Source organism: Lissotriton vulgaris, chromosome 2_1, assembly GCF_964263255.1.
Source record: "Lissotriton vulgaris chromosome 2_1, aLisVul1.2, whole genome shotgun sequence".
Lineage (NCBI taxonomy): Eukaryota > Metazoa > Chordata > Amphibia > Caudata > Salamandridae > Lissotriton > Lissotriton vulgaris.
Window position 1 is genome coordinate 270,304,704 of NC_141687.1, and position 19,613 is coordinate 270,324,316.

Here is a 19,613-nt window from a genome sequence, read left to right on the forward strand (position 1 = left end):
AGTACCTGCTTTCACTTTATGTAACCTAATTATTTAGCTTACACAGTGTTGAGGACTGCCCCACACTTGTGATATTTGCCTCACAACCTACATGTTCTAGACGAGATGCCACCCACCCTTAAATTAACTATATCTGGAATTTGTTCATTAAGTCATTTATGAATCCATCTGGGAAAGTAAGTAACTGATGGGATGCGGGGTCAATATGTCTGCCCTCTGCCTTTCTTTTATAAACATTTTAAATGAACTACATCACTGCATTGACAGGACTAAATCACTGCATTGGCAGGCAGATTTACCAAGCATAAAACAGAAAAGGGCGACAGTCGGCAAACAGAACTTATCTATTATGTCCTGGAACGTAGCTGGGATACCAAAACTAATACAATATCCCGCAACACCCCTGTTTTACGAAGGAATGGATATAATCTGCATGCAAGAAACGTGGGCTATCAAACCAGTCTCTATCAGGGAATTTGCGGACTATCACAAACCAGTTGTTAAGGAGAACATCTTCGCAGACCGTCTGGAGGCATCTCCATATATATTAGGCTCTCTCGGAAGATACAATTTAGGGAAATTATAACAACGTCAAACGTTTACATGGCCGGCATTCTGAAATGCCTTTCATCAAGTAAGGGCACATTGTCTATATTGCTGATCAATGTTTACTATAACCCTAATGGACGGGGAACAAAGGAAAAGTTCTCCGAGTTATTAGAAGACATTGAAAACCTCCTCTTACAATACGCCCACATGGACTCAATAATTCTTGGGGATTTCAATACACACAACATTGGAGATAAATCAGCAGAAAGTTACAGCTCTCCCGCGACGGAAGCATTCAACGCTCTCTTGCATGCCTATCAGCTGGCATCAGCCCGTTCCTTATTCTTAAAGGATTCTCCAGAAAACCTCTGTCCGCCAACATACAACAATCATACTACAATTGACTATATTCTTTTAAGTACCCGGCTACAGAGCCTAATGACAGGGTACAAAGTTGAACAGCGGAAGGAAAGCGACCATGCGGCGCTAAAAACAACTTTAAACTTGACAGCAGATAACCACTACACACTTAAACAACTGGGATCAACAACCTGCATTGAACATCATACATTGGTAAGAAGGATTAAATGGGCCGCAGGCCCTATGCACAAGTTTGAGGAATGGAAAAAAGCTTGGGCGGATGGCACATTAAAGGATACAATCAGGGGCATAATTAAAGAATGGGACCAGCTTGCCTATAATCTAGTATTATACCTACAAGGAGGGAAAACAAGTAAAACTAACTCTTACTCTAGGCACAACCTTGGTGATATCCTTGCAATCCATGAAAGCGCGAAACTAGTGCGCACTAAACGAAGGACTTACCTGAAAACTGGTTCTACTAAAGATAAGAAACTCATGCAGGAAACAGAAAAATTACACTCCAAACAAGTTTGGGCGGAAAAACTGAAACAAACTGAGGCAAAGTGGTTAAAGATCTTTGGATTGCTGAGCCCCGGTAAAACGCAAGAGTTCTGGCAATACCTCAATACTCTAAATCAAGGGAGTACGCAGAGCGAGAACTCAATTGACTGACACCTGGATAGCCCATGTGACATCTTTATATAAAGAGGAAGGCATCCTAAACTATTCACTTACAGAACTAGACAACGTATCACAACTAACTAACCCGAAAAATTTAAATACAGTAGAAAAAAAGTTAGTCAACACAATATTTAAAAAAATTAGACCCAATGGAGCGCCAGGACTCAACGGCCTGCCGGGCTCCTCTTCAGGCAAGATACAGACTTTTGGACCGAAAATTTGTCCGTGCTATACACCGAATGTCGATTGGCAGGGAACGTACCGGATTCTTGGCGAGGGTCGCTCCTGCATCCCATCTACAAGAAAGGGTCAACATCAAATCCACAAAACTACCGCATGATTGCTCTCCTAGACATCGAAGGAAAGGCCATGCAAGTACCCTATTAATGGAGCTTTCAAACTGGGTCAGTAAGGAGGGCCTCCTGCCATTTTACCAAACCGGGTTCAGACCAGGAGCCTCAACAGTGGATAACATCATAGCGCTCTCATACCTAATACACAAGGCAGTGACACGAAACTCTCTTCCTATCTTTGCCTGTTTCATTGACTACACTGCAGCCTTTGATGGTGTCTACCGCTCCATTCTTTGGCAGAAACTAGAAACCTGGAACATCGAGCCACATTTATTAAAAGCAATTATATCCCTACATACAAACACGTGGGTCAGAATTAAACTGTCAACTATGTCAGCTTCAGAGAAAATTGACACCAATCGCGGCTTGAAGCAAGGATGCGTACTAGCCCCGATGTTATTCAACTTATACACCGCAGACATGGGCAAAGCCTTGATGGGAGCATCATTAGCAACCCCCCCGTCTTGGGCATACCAAGATTCAATTACTGCAGTACGCCGACGATCTGGTACTATTAGACCACACTAAAATTGGGCTTCAAAAAGCTTTAACGGCCCTGGGCACTTACAATGCAAAAAATAAACTGATTGTGAATGCAGTCAAATCAAAAATAATAATATTTGGACCTTTTCCGAAAAAAAAAAAACGATAAAATGGAGGATAGGACAGTTGACGTTGGACTGCACACGACAATACAACTATTTGGGAGTCTGGCTTTGTGAGACAGGGCGCCCAGGAGTACATCTAGACAAAATACGGGCAAAAGGGAAAAGCATCTCATATGCCCTGGGGAAGCGGCACGAAACTCTATATAGCCCCACGATAACAGCAATTCAAAGAGTATTAAGGGTGAAGTTAATACCATCATTAAATTATGCTCAGCAGGCCTTCCCAGGCAAACTATCAAATACCCTGGAAAAAAATCCACTGTTCGGCCTATAAAAAACTATTCAATCTACCCTCCAGCACCAGAAACACGCTAGTGCGGCTCGAATTCAGCTTGACACAACAAAAACTTGAGGAACTGGCCGCAATTAGCAAAATATTTTTATCTTACAACCGCGGCCCCAGAAAATTCGCTGAAATTCAGTAGAAGGAACATTTTCCTGGAAGAAAAGAATCCATGGTCAAATATTCTGTCCCTTGCTAAAGACACTCTGAACCTTGCTGTGGACAACTGGGACCCCGAGCTAATCAACTATGCAGCCATTAAAAGCGCAACAAAACGACAAGTCCGGCTTTGCTCACGCACTACTGACCTGGAAGCATTGGAACTAAGAGGCTTCCATGAGTCCCTAATACTCCCGCAGCTGGCACAGACCTCGAAATCGCACCTCACCCAAGCAGTGTGCAAGGCGGCAGTTAACAGGATTTTAGAGCTCCGATTACATCTTTTGCCCCTCAAAGACCTTTACCCCACGAGGAGACTTGAGACATTGCACTCTGAGTGCTGCTTTTGCAAGTATAAACAAGAGAGCTTCGCTCACACCCTGTTTTGCTGCCCGGGGTTGTCCGGTGAGCACAATCGCTATTTAAAGCCAATTTTACTCAGACAAGGAATTAGAACGATAAAAGGAGGCGGTTCACTATCTATTCACAATGGAAACAGTGAAAGATATGGCTGTGTTCGGCAAATTCATCGAACATGCATGCCGGAAGCTGATGGCCCCGCATGACTATGCCAGCGGCCGCTAACTGCAAAACCAGTGAGACATATCGGCTCATGAAGAACTGGACTAATGAATTTAGTTTTTAATCATGTTTTTATTCATATTAAGGTTTTTTGTTTTTTTTCTTTTCTTTTCATTTTTCATCACTTTACCTCTGAAAGGATAAAAATGTTTACTTAAAGTTTGATGTCTTATTTAATGGTTTTGAGTAACCAAAAAATAAAGTTTTATTCATTCATTCATATTTTAAATGAAGCAGTGGGCTTTTTCTCGCCTTTGGAATGGTCAAATGCAGAATTGCCTCCCTGACACTTAAGTTCAAATTGGACTCCCATTACTGAGGTTCTATCTTGAAAGAATATTCAGAATACTATATGGTCTCACCACTTTGCTACACTGTGTAAGCTTAGTCATCCAAGGTACTGTTCACCAAGTTGGCCATCAACTCCCTTTCTGGTGAATATATAAAATGTTAACCTCAACAGGCCTAATCCTCTCACATTACATAGTTTAACCGTAAGTAGAATTATTTCCTATATGTAACTGCTAGAAAGTGTTAATGCCCTTTCCGTAACAGTCAGGTACAACTTACCCAAAACATGGGGCTTATTGGCTTAGGTACTTTTGTTAAAAGAGGAGTTTATATTCATCACAGGACATCCGCAATTCTGTCTGTTTACCTGGGGTGCACGTCAATTGCTCTTATCTTGTTCCCCTTTTGCACAGAAATACTCCAGATCAAACCTCTTATTCCCACTAAGGCTTTACTGGGAGCCATTCAATCCCTATCGCTCTCTATCCATTTTAATGTCAATATTTCTGCAGTCTTTTTAATAAAGACATAGGCCTGGGTGGAGCTCACAGAGTTTTACTATGTGAAATTTTGTAGAGGTACTGAAAAACTCAGCCGAATTCCACGGAGTACCGTGAGCGTGCGGAGTACTGCTCGCTCACCCCTACAGAGCTGGCACTACGGAGAAGGGTGCTGCCACTGAGCAGAGAGCCTTCTGGAGTGAGCAACACAGGAAGGGTAGGCTGTGGCACCAGTCAGCGCAGCACACAACATGGAGGAGTACAGATCACTCAACCGCAGGGCGGGGTATGCGGTCATCCACACAGCACCTCCTGGACAGGTAATAAATGGAGATAAAAGGCTGAGTGAGTAGTGCAACAGGGGCCAGTCAAATATGGAGGGGGCAGGGCACTTTAAGCACAGCACCTCCTGTAACGTGTTTAATAAGGAGGGGGCAGGCTGCGTGAAGCAGAGCAGCTCCTGTGGTCAATAACCTATGGAGGGGAGTGTGAGTGCTTTAAGTAACCGGACATTACTAAACACCACTCACTGAGACATGAACACGCGCACGTCTAGCTTCATTTACATACAGTAGAAGAAAGTTAAATAAACAAATGCACTACTAATCAAAGAGCCTACTCATTCACCCTCTCTCAGCAGACTTTAACCCAGGATGAATGCGCTCATGGAAGCGGGGTTTTTCCTAGAGAGTCATCACTTCTAGCTGCGATGACTAAACAATAAAGCTTGGAAGCAAAAGCTTAAATTGCCTAGATCCTACTGTCGATTACTACAGAGTTTAAACAACAAATGAGATCATTTGGATGTAACAAACTGTGTGAATTATGTGCTAGAAAAATGCTTTGGAGGCATTTTAGGCACTCATAAGGAACTAACAGTGTTACTTTTATTCTTTATCAGCTGCATGAAATATTTCCACCTGTGGTCAAAAGTCAAAGTAACCAACTCTCTTATCAGCAAAATGCCCTTGAATAGGTTCCACAATAATGTGAACTTTAGACTCCATTACAACAATACAGCCTGGCGTCCATGAGCCAAGGCATTCTGCAAGGGCAGAGCCCTCCACGGACTCCAGTAACTCCTGATCATCAATGACCTTATAAACAAACAACGCAAATATAAATGTACTGTACGAATAACAACAGAAACAGTATCAGTCAAAATACATAATAATGTCGAAATAAACATTGTGATCACCTGGTAAACACATGGCGACAAAAAATGCAATGTTAAGGGTTTTTAAGTCAATTTACTGCAGTAACTATTTACGACACAGCACAGAAAGGGCATTATTTAAGAAGGGTTTCCTCAGACATAAGTATATAAAATCCAGGATTACAACAAAGAGAGCCCAGTACTTTCGTCATAGCTGATGGAGCCAGTTACTGAAGACACTGTATGTAGAATGAAAGCATAAAAAGCTCATTATTTAATGTATTGAGGGGCTCATAATTGAGTTCCTGTAATGTTTAGGATTTACCAGAGCAAAGATGAGCTTAGGAAGGAGGGGATATTAATGTAAAGCTACAACAGTGACGTTCCTGGTGCACTGGCGTTACTCCCAATCAGCCATGAGAACCCTACTGCAATCATTTGAAACTGCTGTGAACCTAATACTCCATGTGACTTAAGAGCTCTTAAGCTTCATGACACAAACACTTCACAGCGGTTACCTACTGACCAACTGCACAATACTTTACTGAGCATCAAACTGGGTCTAAGCTTCCAAAAGAAAATGTACCTAACAGAGCGGAATAGGAGAAATAAACTGATGGGGCAGTGGATGACGCCACCATTGCTCTTCGATATCTAAAGCGAAGCCTGCACTGAGACAAAGTTCAACCCAAAAAAAGATTTGATACAAAGGGGTCGATTAGGATGGCAGAAGGACCCCCACCGCAGGGCCGGCGGTGGCAACCGCTGGCCCTGCGATGGCGGTCCTTCCGCCATCATACAACTACTTTCCCACCGCCAAATTAGGATGGTGGTGGGAACCTTGGTAGACGCAAAGACCGTCCGCCATGGAACCGCCAAAGGCAATTGTTCCGATTGCCAGAGCGGTGCAGGGAGCACCAAATGGTGGCGGTGCCTAGCAGTTACCGTCCACCAAATTATAATGCTGTTTTTGAAAAGGCCTTTCCATAGCAGCAATTCGATGCCGAATGTCGAGAGCCGCGGGCAGGGACCGAACTGCAGCGACTAGCCTTCCGCAATCTTACAGAAGAATATTGATTTGCGAGTATTGAAACTCCTGCTTTGGAACTTTGATAATATGGAAACAGTTGTATTATACGCTGCATTTGTGTAAATAGCCTTGAGAAAGCCCCGGCGCAATACACCATAAGTGGGCGAAACACGTGTCGGCTGTCCATGTCTCACAATACAACAATAAAGATGTTACACCGCAACTCGAAGTAGTCGTGGCTTCTATATGAAAATCTGAAAGAACGGGTATTTATCCCAAAAAGCAAAATACTGACTTTCACGGAGTACACACTCTCCCCTTCTCAAACTCCCTTATCCTTACGAAGCTCAAGAGGTCCAGAGCTTTGAGTGTGTCTCCATTTACCTATGAAACCAGCTTATTAAGCGTTGTTAGCCTTGTAATCCTTGGACCTTCCTTGCTTTGCTAGTAACTTTCCATAGCAGCAATGCAGCCATGGAAAGGCTTGTGGAGATTTGTATTGGGGGACCGTTGTGGGCCACCCTTGTGTAGGTGGTGGTGAGGGTGCACTTGGGGGGTACCCATAGTACCCCCCTACATTTTACAGCACTACGTGGCAGGCACGGTGTGGTGCCATGCAGTGCTGTGAAATGCGCAACATGCCATTTGCACTTCGCGGCGGGTGCTGCTTTTTTAGCAGCACCCGCCACTATGTTAAACATCAGAATGCATCAGTCATGGTGGCGGTTGCATCTTGATTTGTGGTGCGGAACCGCCGCATGTATGGCAGACGGTCCCGGTCTACACTTGGGGCCTGGAGTCCGTCTGCCATCCTAATGAGCGCCAAAGTTTTTTTGCAAACCTTTTAACATCTAAGTCCACTGTTTTAAAATGTATTAATACTTACTTTATTTATTAATCAGACTAAGTTGTAGTTATGATTTTATTGAGGTTTTTGAAAGGTAATATAAATATTTTTTTTTTATCTCCCAAGGAAACCACATTTCACTAAAAATCTGTAAAGAACTGAAATATGGTATTCAACAATGAGAGCATTAGCAACAGCTACCTGGACCTCCCTACTGGCTTTAAGGGGCTGAAATACGACGAGCTGAACTTTCAAGTAGTCGAAGACAAACCCCAAACAGTATTGGAGGAAGTGTTTAAATCCTACTTTAACATGGAAACCTTACATTTGGAAAATTAAGTAGGATAGAACAGCGTGTTTGAGTCAAGGTACACACATTTATTATCAATAGAACTCCTAAAAAGTATGATGCAAGTTGTAAAGGGCAACTCTTCATGAATAGATGCACACAGAGCAATCAAGCTTAGTCCTTCGTTTCATTCTTTCGTAATAAGATGCCTGTTTTTACTTGACTGGCGATGTTTACACACATAACAAGAGGCTGCTTATGGGTGTCTTGATTTCAGACTTCAAGAAGGATGAGTGTGGCAAAATTCAGTAACAGAACTCTGAAAGGTCAGTGGTAGACTTGGATGAAGAATGACGATATAACAGTAAAGACAGATGGAAAATAAAAAGTATCTATGGTATCACCACAAATTGAAGAAATAGGTAGACTACTTCGATAAGGATCTATGAAAGTCAAACAAGCATACAGCGATGGCACAAAACCGTGAGTCAAGCAATAGGAACAGCCAAAAAACGTGACTCCCTGCTTAATACCAGTGAAAAACTACTGCAAAAAAGATAAGCTAAATGGAACAAATTAGGCACAAAAACACAACCAGGATAAAATGCACAAACAAATGTCATAAATGAGCCTACATAAACGTGATACTTGTAAATTAATTTTCCAATCTTAATTTCTTGATGAGTACATGTACTCTGAGGCCTTGATTAAGAGTCTGGCGGTACATGGACCGCCACACTCGCGCCGGTGAGTAGGGTGTTGGCGGTCAGGAATTTCAACAAGGGTGGGTGGACTACGATTGCCCTGCCACAACGGCTGCTCTCTGGAAGTGTTGCAGTGGTCAGGAGGCAATAATATGCAGTGCCCCCTGCCCTGGGCACCGTTCCCAAGCCAACGGACCACACACGTAACCTGGGCTTCATCCTGGACTCCTCCCTCTCGATGACCAGACAAGTCAACGCCGTCTCATCATGATGCTTCAACACCCTGCGCATGCTCCGTAAGATCTTCGAATGGATGCCCACAGACACCAGGAAGACGGTCACCCAGGCACTCGTCACCAGCCGACTGGACTACGTAAACACCCTCTACGCCGGATCCACAGCCAAACTTCAGAAAAGACTCGAAGGCAGAACGCCTCGGCACGACTCGTCCTGGACATCCCCCGACACAGCCACATCTCCGGCCACCTGAGAGACCTGCACTGGCTCCCCGTCAACAAGAGGATCACGTTCAGACTCATCACCCACGCACACAAGGCTCTCCACGACCTGGGCCCCAATTACCTCAACACCCGACTGACCTTCTACACGCCCACCCGCCAGCTACGATCAACCAGCCTCGCCCCCGTTCCACGCATCTGCAGAACCACCGCCGGAGGAAGACCCTTCTCCTACCTGGCAGCCAAGACATGGAACTCCCTCCCCACCCACCTTCGGCGAACCCAGGACCTTCTCTCTTTAGGAAGCAACTCAAGACCTAGCTTTTCGAGCAGTAACGAACGCCTCTCCCCCAGCGCCTTGAGACCCTCGGGGTGAGTAGAGCGCTATACAAATGTCTTGATTGATTGATTCGATTGATGGGACTGCAGCAGTCCAGCCAAGCATATTACAAGCTTTATCTCCGCCACGGTTTTCATGGTGGTTCTACCGCCATGAAAACCATGGTGGGGAGGAACCAAAAGGGGCCCAATGCCTCTAGCCCTGTGGATGCACACAGGAGGGCACAAAAATGCGCCCCCCTGTGTGCATGCCCACCAGTTACTGCACTGCATGGACTTTACAATGTTCCCATTGTGGTGTCCATTTTCAGGGCACCGCCGTGGGAATGTAAAAAACAAAGCCCGCCAGACAGGAGGAAACTCTTAAAATTGTGGGAGGTCTGACCTCGGGTTTGGCAGGGCAGACTCGGAGCCGCACCGCCAAAGTCGTACTCAGACCCCAAGTGACTTGGACTTCTCCAGGACTACAAATTTAGAGCATGTCAGAAGTCAGGATTATAATTCAAATTTCCTTTTTCAACAGTTCAGACCAACACCTCGCTTCTTAATGGATTAATATACTGAAAAATCAAATTTGAAACATTAGTGACTGTGGTATATATTAATTATGCAAATCTCCTGGTGCTCGTGCTCTAAAGCATAACAGGTCTTGTATTAAAATGAATAACTATTCTGCAACTGCTTTCTTAGATGCAATATCTTCCAAGCCACTACACAAGGAACGCCTTCTAAGCTGCTACACATGGAACAATGCGACTGTTACTGTAGTGGCATGTGCAGCCATTGTATTCTGGAGAGTGGGCTAGGACCATCCACCCGCTACAAGTGGCTAGGTGGGTCCAGGGCAAATTAACATGAGTATAGATTTAGAGCCAGGCACAAACACATGAGAGACCAATCGCTGCTCAGCATAAACACAAACAGAGGATTCCACTCTTTCAGCACAGATACAATATAAACTAAAATATTTAGTCATAAAACTAGGAAGAAAGCAAATTACCATAGATGTAAAACGATACAGCATGCACAGAAAATATATGGTGTGACTTTTGGACTCTAGCGCACAGTCTACAGTCATAGAAGTATTGTTTCACTGGCATCGATAGAGGAAAAGTTAAAACTGCAGGGACTTGGAGGCAAGAAATAATACAGTGTTAGTCACGGTACTGGATATATACTACATGCTTTAATTAGATATTAATGATTTCAAATATATATTACCAAAGAGAAACAGCTGCAAAGAGACACCCAGAGATGTTGCATAAGTTGTTTTTATTTTCTCTCTACCTGTACAAAGGAGACCTACTTGTGGCTACTTTTTTCCTTCTATGTATGCAAGTTACTGCTCCGAACGCTACTGCGAGAAAGTGTTAAAATGTATGTATTTCTAAGTTTGGTATATTTTCATGGGGCCTTAATGTTGAGAATGTGCATGTCTAAGTGGTCTGAATATTCACAGAAAAGGGGAGTAGGGCGGGGGTACAGGGAGACAAAGTGATTTGGCTAGGATCATAATTCATTCAAATTGAAAAGATGGGAAAAAACTTGCTCAAACGTAGTCTAGCATTTATACTACATAATCAAGTTGCATCATCTGCAGTTCACAATTCTCAATGTTTTTTTTAGGAAATGTGAAATGTTTTAACTTAATAATTTGAGAGTAGCTATTTATAAGAAAACTACAAACTAACTATGTACTATTATTGTGTGCTTAGTAAAATGAAATACTAACCAGCATACAAAATAGATTAGGGTACAAACTCTCACATGTTCGTTTTCATTTGGTAGTAGATGACTAGAAGCCTGGAGACCTGAATTCTAATCCTGCCTTTTACAACTTGGCCAAACAAGTTGAGTGATTCCAGGTAAATGACTATCATTTGGTGTTTGAAATTGAGAACGTGTAATATGTATATAGTTTTATTGTGACTCAAACTGAAAATATGTGCAAAGTATAGATCTAAGAAAACGGAAGGCTTTGTAATACTGTTCTACTTTAAAGTTCACCTTCCTCATCACATTCTAGTTTCTGTAAATCTATAGTTTTTTGCGGCCAGAAGCTCATGTTCGAGATGCTGATGTCAAAAGAAGTTCTGTGTCACACTGCAAAAGTGCCTAATAAAAATTCTTCAAATTAAAACTGCACAAGCAGGTAGTGACAAATACTTAAACTGTTAAGAAGATTAAACAGTTCACACACAACATGCTTTATTTAAATCAAAAACCAAGTGGCAAAGTATCCACCCACGTTAGCCAAATTCCCAATAGAGATGCTTAGCAGAGATTATTTTTTTTGCACGCAATATGCATGGCGCAACTTGGAAGCTTTAAGAAATGGTCAGTCAGTCAGTCAGTCAAAACAAACTTTATTTGGTTTAAGAAATTGGTGATTCTTTCGCAGTAGGAGCCTAATGCTTTGGGGATGTAGTCTGAACATCTATTGCAGTTCAACAGAACTATACAGTTTAGATCTTCTGGGCAACGCTTAAAGAAAAGACAACATTAAAAAAGAAATCTGTACTCTCTAATTAATTAAACATTCCTTATGCACATTTGATCGTTAACTGTTAAACGAGATCTGTGCACAACCATCAAAGTCAGTACTGACAGCAATACTATATTAATCCACAAAGAAGATTAAACAAAAGTTGTACTGTCCACTTTGAAAAAGACTTTCAGATCTATATTTACAGATTATTCACCAAGTAATCATAAAAGGCAATTTGAAAAATAGAACGGACCGGGTCTATAGAAATTAATGTACTCCTATTAAAAGGCCTAGCTTTTTAACAACAGATGATTACAAAGAGTCTCTGAGCATAAAACGGTGATTTGCTTCCCAAACCAGGGAAACGTCAAAGTCAAACGAAAGCCGTTATCAAACACCTGACCAATGGATCACACGATGTCAGCAAAGGAGATTCATCACACCTACACTGATCTGACTATATTAATGATCCTTACTAATCAAAGACAGGCAGCAGTACGATAAAGCAGCTTAATTCAGTAGCAGGCTGAGCTGGCAGTGTCAGCATCCGAATAGGACTGACAATTATTCCAAAGCGAGCTTTATCGGCACAGCAGCTGAGAAACTCTAGGCCTACTGTCACAAACCGAGGCTTGTCAAGGTCTTCAAGAAGACTAGGTTTACGGTTACACTGCTCAAAGGCGCTGCTCTACAGAGAATGTAACAGAAACACCAACACAATACTATTTTACTGATAGAACATACTAGAGCGGCTAGATTTGTAGAAACGGGTGCATAATGTGGAGATAGAGCTGCCCACCACAGGATCTCATATCCAACGCTGCGTATATCTGGATTTAAAGCATACCCGTGGCTAAATATCAGGTGTTGCTTTAATAAAACCATGCAACAGCCCTATCATTACACACAATTAATTCTATTGCAGACCGACCCTTCATGAGATCCAGATTAATAAAACACTGGTTTCATTCAACCCAATCACTGGAGGAAGCAATACAGTCTTGGGAGGTACATTTCAAGCAAACGGTCGCTCTCGGCCTCTCACTTCGTTTCACAACAACATTAACAGAAACAATTAGCACGCTAAAAGCATACATGATTATAAATGCATATATAAAAGCACTCCGCGGCTCAGCACACAACTGAATATCTAGAGCTTACACGTTTTTGAGCAACATCATAACTGAACAACAAAGAGGCACAACATTAACTTCCTTTATTGGTTCTTTTCCCGGAAATTATGATATTTAACAATATGTCGTGCCAAATGTCGTAATTTTTCAAGCAAATTAGATTTGTATTAATAATAAAATGTAGACCTTATAGGACTACATCTAAAGATCTTTCGGTCATAAAACAGCCTTCACTATCAAAACTGGCGGGGTGTTCAGACACTATGTTAAGGAGACAATGCAAAATCTGAGCACTAAAATGACACGTTCGGTCATAAAACAGCCTTCACTATCAAAACTGGCGGGGTGTTCAGACACTATGATTAGGAGACAATGCAAAATCTGAGCACTAAAATGACAGGCGGTCACATAACAAACATAGTTTTCCAAGGCTTTGATTTCTGTACTCACACGTGTACTTCAAAAATACAACCGCATCCTACACAGTGCTGAACTACAAAAGGGCTGTGACGCTAAGCAAACGACATAAGACGAAGGTGCACAATACGCAAGAGTATGTCCCTTCTATTCTCTACTTACGCCAGCCACGTAAAAACTCGAACACCTAGTCTAGGCTCCATATTATATGGACCCTTCGAAAATAAGCACCAGTTAACAAGCATGGGCTCTGACTCACTACCCCACCAAGGATATTTATCCCACAGCCAATGGCATTTCAAATGGAATGTCCTCCCTCTCTCTACTGCCCCTTCACTGTCCCATTTCAGTGGCTGACACACTTATGGCAGCATACTTTAACAAAATGAATATCCCCTGCTTCACCTCCTGCACCGTGGCTATGTACCATATCCTTCTTCCAGCCCTCGGTCGTGCCTTTATCAAAGATAATGCTGCTCTTCCAGACTGTAGTGCTGGCAAAGATATATACTTCCTTTACCAGGAAATGTCCCATTTATCAGCAGCTCTGTCAACCTATCAAGACAGTGCGCGCTTAAAACAGTTCTTCATTCTGCTGACAATATCATCTTTATCCATTGCCACGTCGCGTCATACAATGTCACTCGCTTGTCAGGTATAGCCTCAATCCAAATAGAAGCGATGACCCACTGGATCGATAGTGACTCCACAATCCCCCCGAGTCGATGCCTGCTCTCTCTCTGAGCAACGTTTTTCCACTTGCATGCTGTAGTTTCTGCAGGGTTGGATCCACCCAATTTTACAGTTAGGATTGTTTCTTCCCTTGACAGCGATCCACAGACGCACTGTCCTGACAATGACCCCCTTCCTTACAGACAATAATCCACTAACAGAGACCCACAACCAGACATCTTCTGCAGACAGAGCATCCCCACTGTACCCGCCAATTGACCATTACATCGTCATGGCCATGGCTTACTTCCCTGCAGGAGGTGCACCCCGACTGACAGGCAATGGTCCCCACTGACAGAAACAGCGCTTCCCAACTGACAGTTGCCCCGATCAGACAGAGTCCATCACATCTTAGGACAACGCCCCCGGCTTACCTCTCCTGACGGCCTCCTCGTAAGTGAGGAACCCTATGCGGGACTCCTTGGCACCCATGGCCCCTCACTCCATGACGGCGGGGGCCGCTCTCCCTATCCCTGAGCCGCCGCTCCCTGTCACCTCCCCCTGCCTGGGAAGCTACTCGCTCCGCTTCCTTCTCACCCTGCCGACGCCTCCATACTTGGTCACGTGACAGAAATAGTTTTTTTTCCTCTTCCCCTTGGTCACCTGACAAGGCTGCGAGGAATGCGAGTAATGCTACCCAGACACAAATCTTTTGACGTAAAAAATGGACTACATGGTATAAAGTGGAAACTAAGGTAGGACAAAACGAGGCTCAACACATTCCAAATACATATCTAAAGCATAATTATCGATCATCACACTTCTTATAATATGTTTGGAAATTCTGATGACAATAAAAAGATACGTTTGTGTGTAATAAGACGTGTATTATTTAAATCATTGTATACGCTTTAATTTCGGAAACACTGAATCACAAAGTACGCATTTCAAAATGGCCGCACAGCAGTTTCAGAGCGATGGCCTTTCTTATCAAGCATGAGGACCATGTTGTAATGTGTTAAATCCTTTTATCGTTGACGGGGGGAGGAATCTGTTGTGACTTCACGAATCAAAAGTTTGTATTTGTTTGATCGGCATGCTAAAATCTTTTAAAAACCCACATTATTCATAATAATATTTTGTGCTTTATTTGAAAAGAGCATATTTTATTACTTTATTCGTAATACTAGGCGATACGTAGTTCTCAAATATTTATGCAATTTACTGTTTCTGTTGCAGATAAGGAAACTAGTTTTTGTAGTAAGAAGATCTCCTAAATAACAGCACACTTCTGAAAAGCCAACGTACTATTTAGCTTAAGGCGACCGTAACTTGTTGGATGTATTTTTAATCACCTTGAAACAAACATCGCGGCCATTTCAGAATGGGAGCATCTTAATTTTCGTAATAGAGTAAAAATAACAATTATGCCTATTACAGTAAAGGGAATGGGCGGTGCTCGCGTAAAGAACAAGGACAAGGTGCTTCCAATCTGAGTAGAAAACAAGTACATCACTCGGTTTAAAGGAGTGCTTTAAATGGGAAAAAATAAGTGCAGGTACTCATTAAAATGCGCTAGAGGTGTAGTGAGTGGGCGGGGCTAGGGGCGGGGCTAAGGGCAGGACATGATGATACTTAACGACTTCTATGATAGTTGCAGCACACACCAAAACACATGATAAATGCGGTTATTTAAACAAAGCAGGTTAACTCGTTACACAAAATGAAAGAGAAATGCAATAATAAGTTAACATTTACTTTTTTTTGCAATAGATGCACCTTCTCAATGCCATACTATTAATTGCTGTTGTTTAGCACAATACTATATATTTTTGAGCAAGTGAGTAGGAAGAAACTGAAAATACCCCCACTTCGAACCAAAGCTCTTATGGCACCAAGCAAATCACCATGACCCTCCCCAGAAGATATCTCTTGTCTCTTCCATCGATCTATCCATTCATCCTTTCATCCAACCATTTACCTGCTGATGTTCACCATTTAACGTTTACATACTGTTGTCTATTCAGTTTTTCATCCATCATTCAGATGATTTTCAACATTCCGTCTTTCCACCCTTCATATCTAAACCTATCCATCCCTCCTTAAACCTATCCATTAATCTTTTCACTCATCCATCTCTTTATACACCTTTTCACTCACCCATCAATCCTTTCGCTCAACTATCCATCAACCCTTTCACTCCTTAATACCATTCGCCCTTTCATTCCATCCACCCTTTCAATCAATCCCTCCTTTCACTCATCCATCATCCACCCTTTCATCCATCTCTACCTTTCATTCATCCATCCAATATTTAACTTATCCACCCCTCATCGGCCCTTATATCCAATCATCCATTCTCTTTCACCCATCCATTCACTCATCCATCCATCTGCACATCCACCCTTGCTCACTCATTCACCCATCCACTCACTCACCAACCCTCCCTACTACGTTATTTATGAACCTTTGTCTCCGAGCAGACATGTACACACAAAGGGCCACCCATTTTCTTTAAAATCCCTCCTGAGAGTGTCTTGATTCTTTCTCTCTCACCTTTTTCTTACAAAAACAGGCTTACAAATGCAGGCAAAGAGACAAACATAAGCAGACACACAAAAGATTTTGGTATGTTAAAAGCCATGTTATATTCTTCAGTATGGCTTTTTTAATTGCCACTGCCAGTGGATTCCCAAGATTTCTGTGTTTACGCAAATGCAGAGGATAGTGTGAATGTGTTGACAGCACAGGGCCAGAATGGACCCCAGAGCTGCCAAGGTTTCAGATTGCTATGTGTGAGATTTTCATATTTTCATTGTAATTATGAGTGACATTTCAACGATGTGAGTGACACTTTCTCACTAGCAAAATGAGGGAATCCTATAAATATTAAAAAATTACACATTTGAGTCGAGCTGCTGTTTCAGATTGCATGTGTGACATTTTTATAGATTCGGTGGATTTACGAGAGTCGGGCAACAACTAGATGTGCAACACTTAGAGGGGCACATTCTTGCGAGCATAACCATGGTATGAAGTCAATGGAAGAAGACAAATATCAGAAATCGCACTCATTTGAGCAACAAGGAAGTCAAACTCGGCAGCAGGTGCTTTTGAAGCTATTATTTAATTTCAATAAAAATCAGCACCCTCCACCCCAACCTCAGCTTCAGGTGCGGCCAAACCACATATAACAAAGGTATCTCTGTGACAAAAACAGCAACTCACTGAGCTATCCACATACAGTACAGTACAGTACAATATGCCTTTTTGATGGCGCATTAACCACTTAAGCTACTTATTGGTCAGAGTGCAAACTGTCAGTAGAGCAAACTCTGACTTCTCGACAGCGGCAACAATAATCCCATGAGTTATCTCTGATTTAGCAAGTCTAACTGTGCTGAGAAAATAAAGGGTGCTGCTTTGTAGTGTCCCTGTCAAGCAGGTATGTTAAACACTTTGCACTACTAATTAATCAGCAAAACTGCTAGTTTAGACAAAACGTAGCGCATATTCAGCACACACAGACAACTCTAGTGTGCCCATTTGCAAGGACCTATGCAGTGCTGGAGCCCTAATCATTTTTGTAACTAACAGTTTACATGTCAGCAGCAGGAGAATATTAAATGATCTCTTTACTGCTGTCTGAACTATCCACTGAGGAGCTACTGCCTGGCACCGCGGGGATCGCTAGCCTGTCTCTTCTTCAGAGAGTCAGACAGGGAGCCCTGCTGCAGTGTCTCTGCCTGTGCCACCTGCTCCCACTATGAGACTCACGGTGGCGTGGTGAGTCTGGGCAGAAGTCGGGCTCTACTGGGCACAGCAATAACAGGAGGAGGTGAGCAGGTGATTGATTCTCAAACACTGGCTTCTTCCTTCAACTCCAGGCAGCAGGGGAATTTCATGGGGGCCAGGGCGACTGACGCTGGAATCTGGGGATCATGGTTCGATCCCCGGCGCCCGCGGCAGGTTAGCCCAGCACCATGTGACTCTGGGCAATAGCTTGCTTAATCTTCCCGACGGCCCCCAGCGCCTAGAGACCCTTACGGGTGATTGTGCACTTTACAAATGTGGATTATTATTATTATTATTATGGGTGCACTGGGGCCCGGCTGGCAGGCAGGAAAGGCAACACCCTGCCACAGCATTGGCATATAAGAAGTAGACCGGCCAATAGAGGCATTTGGTGTTAGGAAGGTAGGCGCCTCAATGCAGATAACAGATTAGCGCTCCAGGGGCCTCTTCGATCGCATTGTCGGGGCATTAACACTCATATCAAGAGAAAGGACGTGTGAGATTCCGCCGCCCTTTTGTCTGATAACATTTATGTTCAAAGTTTTACCCTGCACTGACTTACTTTTCACTTGTCACTACCTGAAGTGAGGCGCTTTGAAAATCACACGCGCACACTAGCAGGTAAAATGAATCCCGACCCACCTCTTTCAAGCACAGCATGACGGCGAGCACCGGACATTAAACAAAAGAGCCCTACTGAATAGCTCAGCTGGGGCTCTGATGGATGGGAGGGGGCTGCAGATGCGGCGCCTCGGCTGCCAGTGACATGTCCCACTCCAGCTCACCAGCACAGCCACGAGCCAACTTTTTATGAGTACCAGTACTCTCCTTTTGAAGAAGAGAAGTGCCGGTACTCAAAGTGATAAATTTAGGAAGTGCCGGTACTCAGTACCGGTGAGTACCGGCCCATTTAAAGCACTGGTTTAAAGTCTAACGAATCATAACGCTTGCTTTGCTGTAAGGAAGCTCAACCTGAAAACAGTATATATAACAATGCAACATAATACCTGGTGCAAATTGAGTAGTTATCAGAAACTGAGGAGAAATAACATTTTTTTCGAAATTACAATTTGTTTGCCACCTATTTATTAGGACCCACACTAACATGAGTACCCTAATATTTCTTCTTGTTGAGCTTCTATTTGGCAGTTTCATAGAGCATTTAATTTGAGCCAAACAGCACTTCACACTTTGAAAAATCCAAACCTTTCTTTTGCCATTTTAAGTCTTTGGGCCCATTAGGATCATGGGCGGATCGCCACCGCCCGCATGGCGGTGACAATCCGCCCGTGACCCGACCCCGCCCACCACCCAATTCTCCCTTCCATATTACTATGGCGGGGGGGGACCGCGGCGGGCGGAAAGACCGTCCTCCACTTTTCCGCCTGGTCAACTCGTTGACCGGGAGGAAAAGGGTTTACTATGGTGGCGGTGTCTTTTAGACACCGTCATCCATATTACTATGCAAGGCGCCACAGAAAGGCATGCGGTGTTTGACATTGGGGCCCGTTGCGGGCCCCCAGAGACTCTTGGGGGTGGGGGGTGCACATGGGGGGGTACCTTTGGTACCCCCAGCAGTTCCATGCACAACATGGCAGGCACCGTGCGGTGACTGCCATGTTGTGCATGTGCATGGAAGTGCACAACATGCCTTCCTGGCATTGTGGCGTGCGGTGCTGAGTGCACCGCCCGCCATAATGACAGGAATGCAGGGTGCGCCTGCCACTGTGGTGGGCGCATCCTAATTGCCCCCTCGGGACCCCCGCCCTTATGGCGTGTTCCTAACCAAATCTAACATCCTACGTATGAATTTTGCATCCTAACAATTTTTGAGCCTACGGCAAGGTTGTTGACCG

The 19,613-nt window shown here is 43.5% G+C and overlaps 1 protein-coding gene across 2 annotated transcripts in view; it reads right to left on the reverse strand.

Moving 5' to 3' along the window:
* USP32 (ubiquitin specific peptidase 32) overlaps positions 1–14,647 on the reverse strand; it is a 1,504,025-nt gene extending 1,489,378 nt beyond the window's left edge. Inside the window, exon 1 of one of the 2 annotated variants that reach the window (XM_086954917.1) lies at positions 14,397–14,647. In XM_086954917.1, coding sequence (XP_086811043.1) covers positions 14,397–14,454 — 58 coding nt within the window. In that variant the 5' untranslated portion in view covers positions 14,455–14,647. The remainder of the gene's footprint in view (positions 1–14,396) is intronic. The other variant, XM_086954918.1, reaches the window with a different exon arrangement.
* Between the last annotated feature and the right edge of the window lie 4,966 nt (positions 14,648–19,613).